The sequence below is a fragment of the Acomys minous genome, assembly GCF_964271855.1.
Source record: "Acomys minous genome assembly, chromosome: 4".
In the NCBI taxonomy this organism is placed as follows: Eukaryota; Metazoa; Chordata; class Mammalia; order Rodentia; family Muridae; genus Acomys; species Acomys minous.
Window position 1 is genome coordinate 87,483,832 of NC_140486.1, and position 18,449 is coordinate 87,502,280.

Below are 18,449 nucleotides of genomic sequence, written 5' to 3' on the forward strand. Positions count from 1 at the left end.
GACCAAAGTCAGTGACCCAATCCATAAGCAAACTCAGATTTTTAGAGTATCACTGCAACATATTGTCCAGTTTATGTATTTGCTATATATCTGCTTTCAGAAATTAATGATCAACTTGAGTAGTTAATGAGACACCATATAACTCACAAAGATACAAATGTTCTTTCACCTTTTAAAGAAGACTTCTTCTGACTCCTTACTTGGAAAATAATGTAAAAGGTTTACATTTAAAATAATGGCTACCCCTACGCAGATCTAACCAATGGATAGGACATTCTCCACAGATATGTGAACAGTGGAGACTGACTCTGACATGAACTCTGGTGCCCCATATTTGAGCACTTCCCCTTGGTGGGGAGACCTGGTGGCACACAGAGAAAGGATAAGCAGGCTACCAAGATGAGACTTGATAGGCTGTGACCATGTGGTGGGGGAGGAGGTCCCCTTCAGTCACAGACCTAGGGGAGAGGAATAGGGTAAAAGAGGGAGGGAGGAACAGGAGGATACAAGTGAGGGGATAACAATTAAGATGTAATCTGAATAAATTAATTAAAATAAAATAAAACAATGGCTAATTCACTGCACTTTATGAAAAAACTAGGTTTTCGGTATAGAGATGCATGATGATAATTAAAATTTAAGAGTATTCAAATATTTTTCTGTAGTGTTACTTTACTTTATTATTATTTCTCCCCCCCCCCCCCCCGTGTGTGTGTCTGTGTGTGTGTGTGAGATGCTGTAGATTGAACTTACTCTTGCACTTAGAGTTGGCAACACACATTGCACAACCAAACTGCTTCCTTAGCCTTCTGTTTGTTTTTAAAGCACAAACAGAAATGCAATATTTTGGGGTGTGTTTTATGTAGATTGTTAGTCATCTATTAGACTGAAATTTACTAAAGCCAGTGGGTATCTGGCATAGGAAGAGTGATTAGGCTGAATTTGAATGAAAACCTTGATGTACTCTTTGCTCCATAATTAATGATATTTATTAGAGCTAATTTCTGTCCTCAGCCCTATGACCTCATGGTCCCTATGTATAACTGTAATTAGCTAATTGCTTGATAGGAACTTGGGTAGAAGAAAATAAATGTAGCATCTGATAGGAATAAGTAGCTTAAAATCAACACAAAACTGTACAATAAAATTTAAGGTTTTTTTAAAATTCAAGTTAAGGGATGTTTTAGTTTCAGGTTGTATAGTATCATCATGGCCAATTTCTTTCTTTATTTTCACTCTGTTACACTGAATATTTTGGCTTTGTTTTATGGCTAATCCTTCTTATTACAAGTAACTGAAGTTTCTTAAATATAGTAGGTAGAGTGACAGCATCTTACAAAGATAGAGACGTTGATCTGTTGTGTCTTTTCTTAAGTCTAACCTCTATGACCTCATTCTCGAGAACTGTGTCATATGCCGACCACTAAGGTAACCACATGGAAGAGGCATGACATTTAGGGCAAAAATTACCATGTAGATGAAATGAAAGTTCTGCAAGTCAGTTCTAAGGGAGATGGCTGTGCGGGCACAAAGAACTGCATGTGCTGCACAGAGATGACGCAACAGAAAGCCTGCCACCCGACTTTAAACCGTACTAGACCTTCAAGGCAGCACACTGATACTTCAAGTCTGATGATTTTAAGACTTTTCAAAAAAGGTCTGGTGTGTTAACACTTTCCTTCTCACAGTGTATGAACAAGAAAACCTCATACTTGAAAAAGTTCTGTCACATAAGTGTCTTTGTGGAATACTGGCATATAATGTTATTCTTTCATAAAACAAAACTGAGTGAGTTCAAGGTGTAAGTTAGTTAGCCATGAAAGGGACTATTATTAATTTTTAGTGTAAGAATAATTAATGTTGTATTTTGATCCAAGTAAAATGAAGATCGTAGTGCCTTTACGGTTCTTTTTCTCTTTTTCATTTGCATGTGTTCCAACATCCACGCACTTACGTGTAGGGACTCTGTGTGTATCTGTGTGTGTGTGCGTGCGTGCACACGTGCACACTGGTATGTAGAGACGGGAGGTCAGTGTCCTTGATCCCATTTTACCTCACTTGTTGAGACTAGCTGGTTGGCTGCCCAGCAAGCTCAGATTCTTCTGCGTCCATCCCTGGCTCTGCAGTTACTCGCATGAGCCACTGTAGCTCACTTCCCATGGGTGAGGAAGATCCAAATTCAGATATTTATAATTGAGTAGCTAAAATTTACCCACTGTGTTTTACAATTTCCCTCTCCTCACTTTTCTAAGAAAAAGAATTCTTACTCTGATATGCCTTCTAAAAGTGAGTTTTCAAATACTGTATGTAGTTTAATTAGTGAATAAAGTCTACTGCATGTTTCTAGTTATATATTCTTTTTTTATCACTTTTTAAAATCTAAAATGTTCTGATGTTTTTATTTTTTAATGCTTTAGAATTTAATTTGGGTCATTTACAAGTTTCCAAAGAACTGGTAAATGATGTCATTCTGCCAAGATGGGCCAAGTCAGCTGAAGATTTCATTTATAAACACAGAAAGGCTCTGGTAAGACTTCTGTTATATCGCTCCCAACACTAATAAGATATAGATGTGTTTGTCAAAGATGAGTTAAAGTATACTTTTTCTAGATTAATTTGTTACCTGTTGTATTGCACTGTTCTAGAATGTACACTGTGATAATTTAATTTTAGGATATAAATCTTGCAATACTATTCATGAATATGTAACAAAATATAGGTTTCTACTATTTATTTAGTTAGTTTTAGTTTTTCAAGACAGGGTTTCTGTGTGTTATCTTGATTGTCCTGGACTCACTTTGTAGACCAGGCTGGCCTCGAACTCACAATGATCCCCCTGCCTCTGCTTCCCAAGTGCTGGGATTAAAGACATGCGCCACCATGCCCAGCTTCTACTCTTTATTTTTAATAGTAATTTATAGTGACATATATGCAAACCTAATTATAAATACCAAATTATCAGTGCCATAATACTTGATATATAGGAAATCAAAGTTCATCAATGTCATCAACGATTTCATCAAGTGTTAATTATTGTTGTCGGTAGTGGGGTTGGTTTTGTTTTGTTTTGTTTTTTCTTGAACTGAAACATTTCAGACAACTATTACAAAAGAAACTATCACAAAGTTGTATTCCATGCCTCTCATTAGCTGACCTAGATTTGGGGGGGGGGGAATATTAATAGCTTTTTCGTGTTGTTTTCTTCACCCAGTAGATTTGGGAAAATTTTAGAATTTTTTATTTTTGTATTAGGAATGATCATCTGGTAAATCCTCTGCAAATATTTCAAAATCTGGGGAAACCCACAGTCCAAGTTGTGCCTAGAGGCAGTTACTTAGGAGGCTGAAGCCTGAGTTCATGACTTAGACGCCAGCCTTAGCAACACGATGTGAACCTGTCTGAGTTCATGACTTAGAGGCCAGCCTTAGCAACATAGTGTGAACTTGTCTGAAACAATATAAACAGCAAGAAGCAAAATCTCAAACACTTGTAGCCATGATCATTTTGCATAAAATCTCAAACACTTGTAGCCATGATCATTTTGCATAAAATCTCAAACACTTGTAGCCACGATCATTTTGCATAAGGGATCTGTAGCCTGTGTTAACATTCCAGTTCTGTGTGTCTAACTACTATGTGGATGGCTATTTGTTGACTCAGCTGATAGAATTTAATGGTTCACAGTTTCCATTTTGTTTGAAATCAGTTCAGCATGACTATAACTTTTAATTTTTTTTGAAAGGTTACCCAGGTTCCTACTAAAACTACCTAATCCAAAATGTCACTTTAAAAATCCTACTAGTGGGGCTAGAGAGAGGGCTCAACAGTTAAGAGCACTGTCTACTCTTCCGGAGGTCCTGAGTTCAATTCCCAGCAACCACATGGTCATCTATAATGAGATCGGTTCCCTCTTCTGGCGGATATACAAGTGTTTTGCCTGCATGTGTGTCTATACATTATGTATGTACAGTGCCCAAGGAGGCCAGAAGAAGGGGTCAGATCTCCTGGAACTGGAGTTACAGATAGTTGTTAGCTTTCATGTGGGTATTGGGAATCAAACACGCTTTCTCTAGAAGGAAAGCCCATGTTCTTAAATACTGAGCTCCGTGCCATTTTAAAAAGCATGAATTTAGAGTATAGTTGGAAGATACCTATATTAACCATTAACTTTGTTCTCTTTCTAGGAGTCTGAGTATGTTTCTGCTCATCTTCATGAGTGGATAGATCTGATTTTTGGCTACAAACAGAGAGGGCCAGCTGCAGTGGAGGCTCTCAATGTCTTTTATTACTGTAGCTATGAAGGTATGAGCCTGATTATCGTAGTACATCAATAGAAGAAGTGTTTATTTGTTATACATGATATTTGACCATATGTACTTAACATAGAAATGACTACATCAACAAACTCGCTTTTCAGTTGGAAGGCCCCAAAATTGCCGTTTCAGTTTTGTAATAGTTTATCATTGTATATATATATAAATGACAACTATCAGATGCTTTTGGGTTTTTTAATATGAGAAATCAAATTTCCTGTTTAATCAGGTCTTTTTTTTTTTTTTTTTTTTTTTTTTTCTCAAGACAGGGCCTCTCTGTATAGTCCTGGCTATCCTGAAATTCACACTATAGACTATGCTGGCCACAAGCTCACAGAGATCCACCTGGCTCTGCTGCCCTGAATGCTGGGATTATAGGCATGCGCCACCACTGCCTAACATCATCTTCATTGAATATTACAAATTATATTTTAGTAAACTTTGAAAGAAAGCATTTAGAATTACCAGGAATAAATTCTTCTAATAACATCAGCCCAGCATCAAAACCATTTTGCAGGGGAAAAAAGTTCTCTATTTTTAAATCTTTTTTGTGTGTTTATGTACATGACATGTCAGTATACAAGGAAGTTGAAGGCATATGTCAGGCTATCTTCCTCAGTGGTTCTTCCCCCTATTTTTTAGACAGGACCTTTGGGCATACACACACAAATAGATACACACAGACAAAATATGTAATGTTTTAGAAAATTACTTTCTGGTGACATAAGTTGAAGATTCATATTTTACTAAAAAGGTGTTAAGCAGTCCTTGATGTATAACCAGTGTCATGCTGGTTTGTTTTTTCTCAGTAGTGAGTTGATTGCTTCCTGTTTTAGGTGCTGTAGATCTTGATGCCTTAACAGATGAAAAGGAAAGAAAAGCTTTAGAAGGGATGATTAACAATTTTGGACAAACACCTTGCCAGCTGTTAAAGGTAAATTATGGATGTTATCGACAACTTAGAGCAGTATCTCTCAACCTTCTTAATGCTGCAGCCTGGTAGTGCGGTTTCTCATAGTGTGGTGACCACCAACCATAGAATTAGTTTTGTTGCTTCATAACTGTAATTTTGCTAGTGTTATAAATTGTAATGTAAATATTTTTGAGATAGAGGTTTGCCAACCTGTGGTTGTGACCCACTGGCCTAGAAATTGATGTTTTGGAAGTATTCTGAGGCTGGAAGTATAGTAAAGTCCTAGAATATGTAATTGATAGGGCTTGATTTATATGACTCCATTTAGTCTCTGTTAAGCTGTAATTGTGTTCGTGTAATTGTTACTCCTGATGCTAGGAGGGCTGACATATTAAATAGAGAGGGACACCAAGTGAAGTCTAAAGCTGACTGTCCAAGGGATAGTACTACTGTTGTTTTTAAAGATTTTAGTAATTTTAAACTTTGAGAGTCATTGCCCAGAATTTAGGGGGAAATTACATTAAACCATCACTTTAAATAAGTAGACTTGATTGTTCCTGGTTTAGTAACAAAAAAACTGAGGTAAGATCCAGTGATGAAGCCAGATGTCTTGGCACATGCATACCTGTACCTTCAGATACTCAAGAGCCTGGGGTGAGAGATTATGAATTCCAGGGCAGCTTGGATAACATCTGAAAAAGTTCACTCAGATAAAAGGTTTCCCTATGCAATACACAATGCCTGTCATCTTTGTTTACATGAAATTATGGATAAAGAATAAATAGTAATATCCTATTATTAAGTATATACTTTTTTGTTGGGGGATGTTCTGATATATTTTGATGTTTGTATTAATCAGTATTATCTGTAGGCCCGGCTAACAATCAATCAAGACACAGACAGACACTTGTTATATTTTAAGGTAGCCTTAGTTAACCTGGGGCAGGGCAGATATCAATCCTCTAAGTTGTCTCCCATAGTGGGGCAGGCATGGGATCCCTGTCTCAATCCCATGCCATCTGTTTCTAATAACTTCTACTAAGCTGCCTCCCATCCATAATCCCATATACTCGCTCATGTTTTTCATCTGGGCTGGATTCTCCATCCACGCCACGGCCATGTGCTTCTCCTCCAGCTAACCCATGGCAACCTTTTTCTCTTTACTTCAGGTCTCCTCCTGGTGGTGGTTTTTCTTCTTTCCAAAATTCCTCTCTCTCTCCTAGCCTCACCTATCTCTTCTGCCCTGCCCAGGTGGGATGGCTTTTTATTAAGCAAAATGTGGGTCAGACAGCAAGCAGTAATTAACATCAAAATACATCAGACCATCCCCCAACATCTCCCCTTTTCGGTCTAAATAAAAAAGACCATCTTTTATATACAGTAAGTACAACTATGAAAAATTATAAAAACCAACAAGCAAGACTTACACCCATAATTTTTAATAAAAATGTATTTGGTAACCTTGTAGAAAATATTAATCTATTCTGTCTTGGTAAATCTAAAGTTTTTAACCTAAATCAACATCTATTAAAGCTCAACCAAGACCAGGGTGATGGCTCAGAGGGTAACCTACTGTGCTAGTCTGATGACCTGATGCTTTGACCTTGCATGGCTTTAGGGATTGACCTAACTAGGGCGAGGGGGCAGACGATAAAGAAATGACAGGCACACGGAAAAGGTGGAATCTGGTGAGCCATGCTCTCTGATTAAGAGGCCACAGCCACCCAGAAATCAGCTAGGGTTTTTTTTTTTTTCTTTTTAAATACATCTGAATTGAGGAGACAGGTTTAATTAATGTTGTTAAGAGGTCTCTGTAGGGGAGCACTCTCAGGGTGCCATCATCCAGGAGAGGAAGCTGGTCAACATTTTCTGACACATAATGTTCATCTGAGCATGGACCATGGGAAGGCTTTGCCATGTCATGAGGCACTGGGCCCTTGACAAGGCTGTGTTCATGTCAGCAATATATGTTTCCTCAAGGCTTCTTTCTGTTCTTAACACATTCTCTCAAGGCTTCCTCCTCTCCTCACAACCTGAGTTCAGTCACATGGAGAAGGAGAGGGGGCGGCGCAGTGGGGCCAGTCTGTAACTAACACTTAAACCAGGTAATGCTGTATTTACGTCGTTACATGTTCCACAGTGTTACAGAGGAGATGGGGAATTGTCAAGAAGCTTGAGTGTCGCCACAGGGCAAGCACAGAAGCAAAGAGATAGCTCAAATAAGGAAGAAAGAGAACGGATCCAAAATATCCATCCATTCACCTCCACTCAGACATGAGTACCAAACTCATACACTAAACAAAAATGAATAAACAAACAAACAAATAAGGGCCAGCATGGTGACTTGGGGTAAAGAACAATGGTGCAAGCCTGATAGCCTGAGTTCAGTGCTGAGAGCACAAGGTGGAGAGAGACCTGAGGGCACAGAGTGCACTCACATGTGCTGAGACTCACATTCATCACACATACAAACATAAACCAAAAGTACATCACACTTACCTCGCAGGGAGAGACCATGATCATGAAGGTGGTTTTTCCCTGGGGAAGGCACTCCCAATATACTGATCCCTGCAGTTTCCCTCAACTGCACAATTTGTGGTAGTGGGGGACAGTTAATGATTTCCCCTAAAAAAAACAAAACTAAATTAATAACGCAGCTGGAATGCTGGCTCAGCAGCTGACAGCGGTTTGTACTCCAGCTCCAGAGGGCCCACCACCCCTGGTCTCCTAGGACACCGGCACTCATGACACATACCCCACAAGACATCCACACGATTTTAAAAAGAATAAATGTTTAAAGGAGTTGGGGAAATGGCTTAGCAAGTAAAGGTGTTTGTTGTGTAAACCTTGGTGACATGGAACCCACATAAAAGTGTAAGGGGAGGACTGACTCTACAATGTTGTCTTTTGACCTCAACATGAAAATTGTGGTACTTGTGTGCCCACATTCACACATATACACACTAAATTATTTCCAGAGAGTAAGTAAAGTGATAAATCTAAGCCTCCCAGAAATACATATGATATCTAAGAAAAGATTACTTTTTTCTTTTCTTTTATAAACTCCAAAGTGACTAGGGTAAATGCATGGCTACCTTCTAAAACCTTAGTGTCATCCCATGTTTCTATTTAGTAGCTGAACACCCCCCCCCCCCCTGCTTAACAGCTGGATCTCTTTTCTGTGTTCTGAATTTACTTAAAGGTCAGTCTTTGTGCTTCTTACCTTCACAATATTTATCCACTTGCCTCACTCAACAAGTCAAGTTTTGGACTGTTTTGTAGTTTCTCCTATTCCATAGTGATGATTTGTTTGGAGCTTTGACATGGATTTTTACACGGTATTATTTGTGAAATCATTGTTCTATCATTTTCCTTCCAGTAAACTCTGCATGTTAGCACACATTTGTAATCCCTGCACTCAGGGAGGCAGAGGCAAGCAGATCTTACGAGTTCCAGGCTAGCCTGGTCTACAAAGTGAGTGCTGGACAGCCAGGGCTACGAAGAGAAACTCTGGGTGGGGGTGGAGGTGGGACTGATTACTACTTAAGAGACTTGGAAGCTTTCTGGGCTACATAGTGAAATCTTAAAAGGAAAAGCGTGTGTGTGTGTGTGTGTGTGTGTGTGTGTGTGTGTGTGTGTGTGTGTGTGTAATACAGAGTAAGCCAGGCCTAGTGGTATAAGCCTGTAACTCTATCCATTCAGGGAACTAATGCAGGGGATTTGTGAGTTCAATGCTTGCCTAATACAGAGTGAGTTCAAGGCAGCTTGGCCAACTTGGTTGAACCTTTCTCAAAGTGATTTTCTTTTGGAGGGGTGTTTGAGACAGGGTTTTTTTCTATGTAGCCTTGGCTGTCCTAGACTTGGCTTTGTAGACCAGGCCAGCCTAGAACTCACAGCGATGTGCCTGCTTCTGGCTTCTGAGTGCTGGGATTAAAGGCATGTGCCCCCACACCTGGCCTTCAAAGTGAAAATTTTAAAAAGGGCTGGGTAGAACTCTTGCCTAATACATACAAGGCTCAGAATAAAACAGAGCCCTGTGGGACTCTGAATTACACAGCCTTTAGTTTCTACCAGCTGTACTGGTTTTTTGTTTGTTTGTTTTTGTTTTGTTGTTGCTGCTGCTGTTGTTTTGGGGGTGTTTTATTTTGTGGTTTGTTTTTCTACATGGTTTCTTTTTGTAGGCCTTGCTGTTCTGGAACTAACTGTAGACCAGCTGGCCTTGAACACCTGCCTCTGCGTCTCTAGTGCTGGGATTAAAGGCGTGCACTAGTACCGCCTGGCTTCAGCTGTGCTTTTTTTTAATTTTAATTTGCAAGAACGCTGCTGACTTCTTGGTGGGCAGGCAGTTCTCCTGCCCTGTGTGTTCATGCTTGTGGAGGTCAGAGGACAACCTTGGGTGTCATTTCTCTGGCCATCTCCAGCTTTTGGTGGAGATAATCTTTACTGGCCTAGAACTTAGCAAGTAGGCTAGGCTGGCTAGCTATCTCCGTTGACCTTTTTAGCCAAAGGAGAAAGATTTATACAATCTGAAGAGAAACCAGAGTATCCAGCTGGCCTTTTTAAAAGCAAGGATTCTGTTAACTCGGGTCCTCAGGTTTGCTTTGAGGCAAGCACTTGGCTAACTGAGCCACCTCCCCACTACAAGTTTTTATTGTAGTTCTTGTTTGTTTTTAATCGCGGGGGTGTGAGGTTGTAGCTTAGTCCAGGGGTGTTGACTCAGCAGGTGCAAGTTCCACGTTCAGTCCTCACCACCATAAGCACAAGAGAGAGGTAGCACTGGCAGCCTGTAATTTAAAATAAGTGTTAAGCTACACATTGAAGTGTCACATCTATTGCCTACAGTATACAATTTTTTAATAGAAACAAAAGAATCTAACTCCACCTCCTTGATTTTGCTTTGTTTTCTTTTTGACACAAAGTCTTGCTATGTAACCCACACTGTCTTGGAACCGTCTGTCCCTGGCTTCAAACTCCTGCCTCCATTTCCTAAGCACTTGGATAGTCAGTATGGTGACTCAGTGGTAGAATTCTAACTAGGATTACAGGTATATGTTACCATACATGGCAAGAATCCTCTTTAGAAAGACACTTCATACATGTTAGTTGTATCCTTGGAATAGTAATAAGATATTATCAGTATACTTAATTCTGTGTCTGTGACATGAAAAGTAAGAAAAAGACAATTACTTAGAATTATACAGTCATGTCTATAATTTGACTTTAGGAACTTCTACATTTTGATCAGTCTTGTTTAAGGAACTAAATATTCTACAACATTATAAAGTTTGGATGTTAAGTGCTGTATTAATTTTACCAAATGCTTATTAAACATATGCCAAGTTGGAGATACTTCTGGGTACTTAAAATTCTGAAAATGAGTAAGACTCATGGCTGCCTTTATGGGGCCTATAGACAGGCCAGTGAGATGACTCAGCCAGTAAAGCTACCTGCTGCCAAGTCTGAGGATCTGTGTTCAATCCCCCATGTCAACACGGTAGATGGAAGAGAGTTGTCCTCTTATCTCCACATGTGCATATGACATGTGCATGTCTGCATGTACACAGAAAATAAATAAAATGGAACTTGGAACTAAAAAAATTTCTCTAGGCTAGACAGGAAAGGTTTACCATAAATAACCAATAACTACTTAAAAGAAAAAAAAAGCTCAGAAATCCTAAATAATTAGTGAAAACATGAAAAAATTATTCTGACCTAGAAATGCAATCAGTAAAGAGAAACTTTAAAATAGAAATGAGATGTCTATAGAAAAGAAGAGGACGGATGGTAGATTTGCTGTGGGATAGGCTAAGCCGTGGCCTGGAGTTCTGACATGCGTCCTATCCATTCTGCTGTAGCACAGACTGCTGTGGATGAGTGAGCACAAACATGCTTTCATGTAACTCTCAGATTTTTTCTTAAAATTATTTTGAAGGAACCACACCCTCCAAGATTATCAGCAGAAGAAGCTATTCAAAAGCAGACCAAAACAGAAATTCCGACCCTAAACCTCTTCCAGCACCTCCCTGAACTGAAGTCATTTTTTATAGAGGTAATACCAAACTTGGTGAGACCAGAGAGCTTTCTCTAATTCTGTGTACTTCACTTAATTTGTGTGTGTTTGTACATGTATGTGCAGGTGTGCTCATCCGTACCTAGAGTTGTGCCATTTCCTTGGTGTGGGGGGGAAGCCTAAAGTCAACTTGGAGTCTCTTCCTCTGTTGTGCTCTCTACCTTACTTTTTATTTGTTTGCTTGTTTGTTTTTTTGTTTTCTTTTCGAGACAGAGTTTCTCTGTGTGATCTCGGCTGTCCTGCACTCTCTTTGTAGAGCAGGCTAGCCTCAAACTCACAGTGATCCACCTGCCTCTGCCTCCCTGAGTGCTAGGATTTCAGGTGTGCTCCACCGCACCTGGCGAGAAAAGCAGTTTTAAAAAATGATTCATAAGTTTTATTGGATTTTATAACTTATTATTTAGTTCTTATAGGCCTCTTAGAATGATTCTTGGTATATGGCATATATCCAGTAATGTTATCTACAGTAAATGTTAGCTATCATTTGAACTGTAGCCACATCAGAGAAGTACTTTCGAATTCTTGTCATCTTACATGGTGGTAAGCTGATGGTAATTGTCTCTTCAGAATGGTCTTTATTTTTGAATCATAATATATGATTTTTATAACCTAGGGCTTTTAGAAAGCACCTTGGTTAACAAAATCGATTGATGTTTTTATTTTTTATTTTAATTTATTATAATTTATTCAGATTACATCTTGAATGTTATCCCCTCACTTGTATCTTCCCCATTCCCACTTTCCTTCCCTCTTCTGCCCTATTTCCCTCTCCTAGACCTATGACAGAAGGGGACCTCCACCCCCACCATATGGCCATAGTATATCAAGTCTCATCCAGACAGCCTGCTTCCCCTTCCCCTGTGTTCTGCTGGGCCTTCCCACCAAGGGGAGGTGGTCAAATCGGGGCCACAGAGTTCATGTCAAAGGCAGTTCCCACTCTCCTCACAACTGTGGAGAATGAGCTGTCCATTGGCTAGATCTGAATGGGGGGGGTCTAGGTTCACTGCATGCATTATCCTTGGTTAGTGCAACTGTGTGTGCAGGCCCCCTTGGGTCCTGACCCTCCGGCCTTGATGGTTTCCTTGTGGGGCTCCTGAACTCTCTGGGTCCTTCCATACCACTCTCAGCACTCCACCTGGAATCTAGCAGTGAGGTTTTTTTTATAAAGCCCAAAAGACTTTCCTATAAATTATGAACAACTTTCTCATTTAACTTATTCTAAGCATGTACAGGAAGGGACAAAGAAAGATCTGAAACCTGTGTCTGTTTTGAATGATTTCTCGTCCTTGGCATCTACATCTGCTCACCAACAAAGTATTGGAGTAGGTGGTTGTAGGTTTCAGATGACTCAAGTGTGCTAGCTATTCAAACATGGCAAATAATTCCTTTCCCACGTTTTGTAGTAATTTATTGCATGATCAGGACAGTAAAATGAAGTATCATAGTGTTCATTCTTGTTTTAAAAAAAGAAATTTTCAATAATTTGTGCTTAGTAATGAACAGAACCAGCCATTAACCACCTTTTATTTTACAGGGAATTAGTGATGGTATTCCACTACTAAAGGCCATCATCCCCAAAAATCAGTCTCGCTCTTTTATGTCTCAAGGCAGCCCTGAGTTACTGGTAAGTTGATGTATACCTGTTTTATATTGCTATGTCTATATTTATTAGTTGGCCAAAAACAGAATAAATGCAAAATATTTCAATTATATTTTTAAAATGCATTATGTGTAATGCCAGCCTGCATCTGGAGGTCAGAGGACAACTTGTATAAATTGGTTCTATCCTTCCACCATGTAAAAAGAATGAATTTGGACCCTCAGTGTTGGTGGAAATTGCCTTTCCTTCTAATCCAGCTCATTAACCCAGTAATAAACTTTTTTTTTCAAGACAGAGTTTGTCTGTGTAGCCTTGACTGTCGTGGACTCACTTTGTACACTAGGCTGGCCTCGAACTCAAAGCAATCCACCTACCACTGCCTCCCAAGTACTGGGATTAAAGGCATGTATCACCATACCTGGCAATAATAAACTTTTAAAAATAATTTTTAAGTATATTATATGTGTGTGGATGGTTTGCTTGTTTGATGTGTACCTCATTCATGCCTGGTTCCTGTGGAGGTCAGAAGATGGCATTAGATCTTCTGGAACTGAAGTTATAGATGGTTATGAGCCACCATGTGGGTCCAGAATCCAAACCTGAGTCTTCTGAAAAAGCAGCCAGTGCTCTTAACTCCGGAGCCACCTTTCCATCCCCTAAGAAAATATTTTTAAAATAATCAAGAAGGCTAGAAGGGCTCTCTGCTCCTTCCTTCTCCAGAGATAGCTGCATCTTCTCATACAGTGCCAGCCTTGTCCCTTGACATGATGGTGAAGGTCAGAGAGAACGGATTTGCCGTATTGGGCACTTGGTTACCAGAGCTGGCTTCTTAGCTGGCAAAGTTGAGATTGTTGCCATCAATGACCCCTTCATTGACCTCCACTACATGGTCTACATGTTCCAGTATGACTCTACCTATGGCAAGTTCAACAGCACAGTTCAGGCTGAGAACAGGGAGCTTGTCACCATCAGAAAGCTCATCACCATCTTCCAGGAGCAAGATCCCGCTAACATCAATGGAGTGATGCTGATACCAAGAGTGTTGTGGAGTCTACTGGTGTCTTCATCCCCATGGAGAAGACTGGGGCCAACTTGAAGGGTGGGGCCGAAAGGATCATCATCTCTGCCCCTTCTGCCAATGCCGTCATGTTTGTGATGGGTGTGAACCATGAGAAGTGTGACAACTCACTCAAGATTGTCATCAGTGCTTCTTGCACCACCAACTGCTTAGCCCCCCAGCCAAGGTCATCCATGACAACTTTGCCATGTAGAAGGGCTCATGACCACCATCCATGCCATCACTGCCACCCAGAAGACTGGATGGCCCCTCTGGAGATCTGTGGTGTGACAGCCGTGGGGCTGCCCAGAACATCATCCCTGCATCCCCTGGTGCTGCCAAGGCTGTGGGCAAGGTTATCCCAGAGCTGAACAGGAGCCTTCTGTGTTCCTATCCTCAACATGTCCGTAGTGGATCTGACATGCAGACTGGAGAAACCTGCCAAGTATGATGACATCAAAAAGGTGATAAAACAAGCATCTGAGGACCCACTAAAGGGCATCCTGGGCTACACTGAGGACCAAGTTGTCTCCTCTGACTTTAACAAGCGACTCTGACTCTTCCACCTTTGATGCTGGGGCTGGCATTGCTCTCAATGGCAATTTTTAAAAAAAGATTTATTTATTATTTACACAGTATTCTGCCCACATGTGTGCCTGCACACCACAAGAAAGCACTGGGTCTCATTGCAGATGGTCAAGCCACCATGTGGTTGCTGGGAGCTTGGGACCTTTGGAAGACCAGGCAGTGCTCTTAACCTCTGAGCCATCTCTCCAGCCTCTCAACGACAACTTTGTAAAGCTCGTTTCCTGGTATGACAGTGAATACGAGTACAGCAACAGGGTGGTGAACCTCATGGCCTACATGGCCTCCAAGGAGTAAGAAGTCCTGGACTGCCCACCCCAGCAAGGACACGAGAGCAAGAGAGAGCCCTTCGGCTCTTGAGGAAGTCGTTCCAATTCAGTTCCAACTCAGCATTGTTCCACCACGCCCTGCTCAGTGAATGTTTTACATGAACTTATATTTAATCTACCCAACAGCCCTATGAAGTAGGGACCATTATTTTCCTTTTACAGATAAGAAATTAAATCTCAGCCAGATGTGATGGCCATCTATGATCCCAGCACTCAGGGAGGCAGAGGCAAGTGGATCTCTGTGAGTTCGAACCCAGCATGGTCTCCACGGCCAAGAGAAACCCTGTCTCGAAAAAAGTAAAAAGTGAAAGAAAAAAAAAAAAAAAGACCTAAATCTAAAAAGTATCTGTAAGTAGGGAGCTGAGACCTTAGCACATTAACTAAAACTAGGTTTGTCTCATTGTAATTGTAATTTTGTAACTTGAGCATGACTGAATTGTACAGTAGCACAGTAGAGATTGTAGAATTAGATTGCTGTTTAGGATATATATCATGCTTGATTAGAAGAAGATTCTAGGAATATATACAATAGTACTAATAGTAGTTTTCAACTTTAAAATTTGTATTTTTTTAAGTTTCCTAAATCTGGGATTGGGTAACCTGTTATTCTGTAATTGAGAGAATAAAAAGGTTTTCACTTTTAAAATCAAATACGTACTAAGACTGTCATTTCAGGGACATTGTAGCAGTCCGTAAGCTCTACTGATTGGGTCTAAGTGATATTTGTGTCATATTTTTATGGTAAAAATTAACCTCATTAGCACTAATGCTAATAACCTGAGAAATTCAAAGGAAAAATAATTTGTTAAAGATGATGACTTTTCTTACAGTAATCTGTAATTAAGTTTTTCCACTTGAATTATTTAAGATTTGGTTTCATGTGTCCTACAGTATTCCCCAAATGATAGATGTCAGAATATGTGAGTGGCTAGCTGCTCTTGTCGTGTTCCTTCCGTAGTCCTTTATTTGAGTTTTCATGTTTTCTTTTCCAGATAACAGTAAGCATGAATTATGTAATTGGAACCCATGGCTGGCTACCATATGACAGAAATATTTCTAACTACTTCACATTTATCAAGGATCAAACTGTGACCAACCCAAAGTAAGTATTGAACATTTAAGAACAGCTTATGTATTTCGTTGTTGTTGGGGTTTTTTTTTCTTCCCCAAAATGAGGGTTTTCTGTAGCCCTGGCTGTCCTGGAACTCACTCCATAGACCATGCTAGCCTTGAGCTTAAAAACCCACTTGCCTCTGCCTACCGACTGCTGGGATTAAAGGTTTATGGCACTGCCCAGTAGTTCCTGCTATTTTTAAAGTAATGCTTTGAGACTCTGATTTTCTATTCTTTCTCACCTTCCCTCTCCTCCTCTGTTTTAAGTTATACCCTGACAATATTTGATATTCAGACATTACCTAATTTATATTATAACAAATATAGAATAAAATATTACTTTGGGAGTGGTAAATTGTCCTGTTTTGTTTTGTTTTGTTTTTTCGAGATAGGGTTTGTCTGTGTAGCCTTGGCTGTCCTGGACTCACTTTGTTGACCATGGTGGTCTTGAACTCACAGAGATGCACCTGTCTCTGCCTCCCAAGTGCTGGGATTAGAGGTGTGTGCCGCCACTCTCGGCTGTCACATTATTCTTCAGTTATTACAAATAATCTTTATTTGGTTGTTTGGGTTTTTTCTTCAGACAAGATCTCACTTTGTAATCCTTGCTGGCCTAGAACTTACACTGAAGACCAGACTGGCTTCAAACTAATAGCGATGCACTTGCCTCTTGAGTGCTAGGATTAAACTGGGCACTGTAACCCTGTCTGAGAGATATTTAATAGTTCGTAATAGTGTAAGTGATCTCTTATGGCAAAGTCTAAAATTCAGTTGTATTTACAGAGCTCAGCGTACTGTGAATGGTCCTTTTGCCCCAGGGCTGGAAATCACATCCAAACTGTTTGTAGTGTCGCATGATGCAAAGTTGCTCTTCAGTGCTGGACACTGGGATAATAGTATCCAAGTAATGTCACTTACCAAAGGCAAAATTGTCTCACATAACATCCGACATATAGGTAAGAGTTAACTTTTCCCCAAAACTTGTTTTTCTGTTTTTTTAAAACTGTATAAAAGTGGAGCATGTTCCTGGTAGGAATATTTATTGTATGGGGTACACTCAGCCACCATATAAATTAAATATACTTTAATATTACATTAGAAGATATTAGACTAAGTTTTATTTTTAAATTGGAGTATAGACATAATGATTTTGTGGACACATAATAAAATTTGTCATTATTAGATAAGACATTATTAACAGTAAAGTATGAGAGATAAAATTGATGAATATAGCTGGGCTTGATGGTGCATGCCTTTAATCCCAGCACTTGGGAGGCAGAGGCAGACAGATTGCTATGAGTTTGAGGCCAGCCTGGTCTACAAAGTGAGTCTAGAACAGCCAGAGCTACACAGAGAAACCCTGGCTTAAAAAAAAATTGGTGAATATATATTAACCTGGTACACTTTAGTATTTCAGGCCTCAGTATAAGATTAAAAGGGTTTTTTGTTTTGTTTTGCTGTTTTGTTTTCAAGAAATGTGTTAAATGAGGGCATGGGGTCTGCTGCTGCCTCCACTGGTGAGTGGTCTCGATGACGGCTTTCAGATGGCTGCCCCTGGGCATGTCCTCTGTTAGGCCTGCCTGATGATTTTGTGTGGGGTGCACACACACGTGTGCACATGGAAGTTAGAGGACTGCTTGCAGGACTCAGGCCTCTGCTACCATGTGCATCCAAAGGGATTACGTGCAGCTCAGCGGTGTCAGCAGCAGGTTCCTGCACTTGCTGAGTCATGATGTCAGCCCTGCTTAGTAACAATTTGAACATTAAGTGAAATTGCCCTTAAAGTTCTTCTCTGTCAAAACATAACCATTTTATTTTATTCTTCCTTCATACAGACATTGTGACTTGCTTAGCTACAGATTACTGTGGAATACACTTAATTTCTGGTTCCAGGGACACTACATGTATGATATGGCAAATAACACAACAGGTAATAATCATGCATTTTACGTTCTTGGATTGGGGTAACAAGTTTTTCTCTCGAAGTACGTTTTTGAACATTTTTTAAATTCTGTTGTTTGAGCCGGGCGTAGTGGCGCACACCTTTAATCCCAGCACTCAGGAGGCAGAGACAGGTGGATCGCTGTGAGTTTGAGACCAGCCTGGTCTACAAAGCAAGTCCAGGACAGCCAAGGCTACACAGAGAAACCCTGTCTAGAAAAACAAACCCATTTGACCACGTCCCCTGGATGGGGAGACCTGGTGGCACTCAGAGGAAGGATAGCAGGCTACCAAGAGGAAACTTGATACCCTATGAGCATATACAGGGAGAGAAGGTCCCCCTCAGTCACAGTCATAGGGGAGGGGAGTAAAGAGTAAGTGGGAGGGAGGGAGGAATGGGAGGATACAAGATATGGGATAACAATTGAGATGTAATATAAATAAATTAATAAAATATATTAAAAAAAAAGAAAAACAACCCCCCTTCAAAAAAAGAAACCTGTTTCTTGGCTTCTGTCCTCTCTTGAA

General features: G+C 40.1%; 1 protein-coding gene and 1 pseudogene across 6 annotated transcripts in view; both read left to right on the plus strand.

The window, feature by feature from the left end:
- NBEAL1 (neurobeachin like 1) overlaps nt 1-18,449 on the plus strand; it is a 148,732-nt gene that overhangs the window by 115,254 nt on the left and 15,029 nt on the right. For all 5 annotated transcript variants that reach the window (XM_084778643.1, XM_084778645.1, XM_084778646.1 and 2 more), the window contains 8 exons: nt 2,418-2,527; nt 4,185-4,302; nt 5,150-5,247; nt 11,159-11,275; nt 12,831-12,920; nt 15,860-15,969; nt 16,764-16,936; nt 17,816-17,910. In XM_084778643.1, the coding sequence (XP_084634769.1) occupies nt 2,418-2,527; nt 4,185-4,302; nt 5,150-5,247; nt 11,159-11,275; nt 12,831-12,920; nt 15,860-15,969; nt 16,764-16,936; nt 17,816-17,910 (911 nt within the window). The remainder of the gene's footprint in view (nt 1-2,417; nt 2,528-4,184; nt 4,303-5,149; nt 5,248-11,158; nt 11,276-12,830; nt 12,921-15,859; nt 15,970-16,763; nt 16,937-17,815; nt 17,911-18,449) is intronic.
- On the plus strand, nt 13,629-15,679 carry LOC311595735 (glyceraldehyde-3-phosphate dehydrogenase-like; annotated as a pseudogene). The gene is made up of 2 exons: nt 13,629-14,541; nt 14,731-15,679. The product of its transcript is annotated as a glyceraldehyde-3-phosphate dehydrogenase-like (transcript).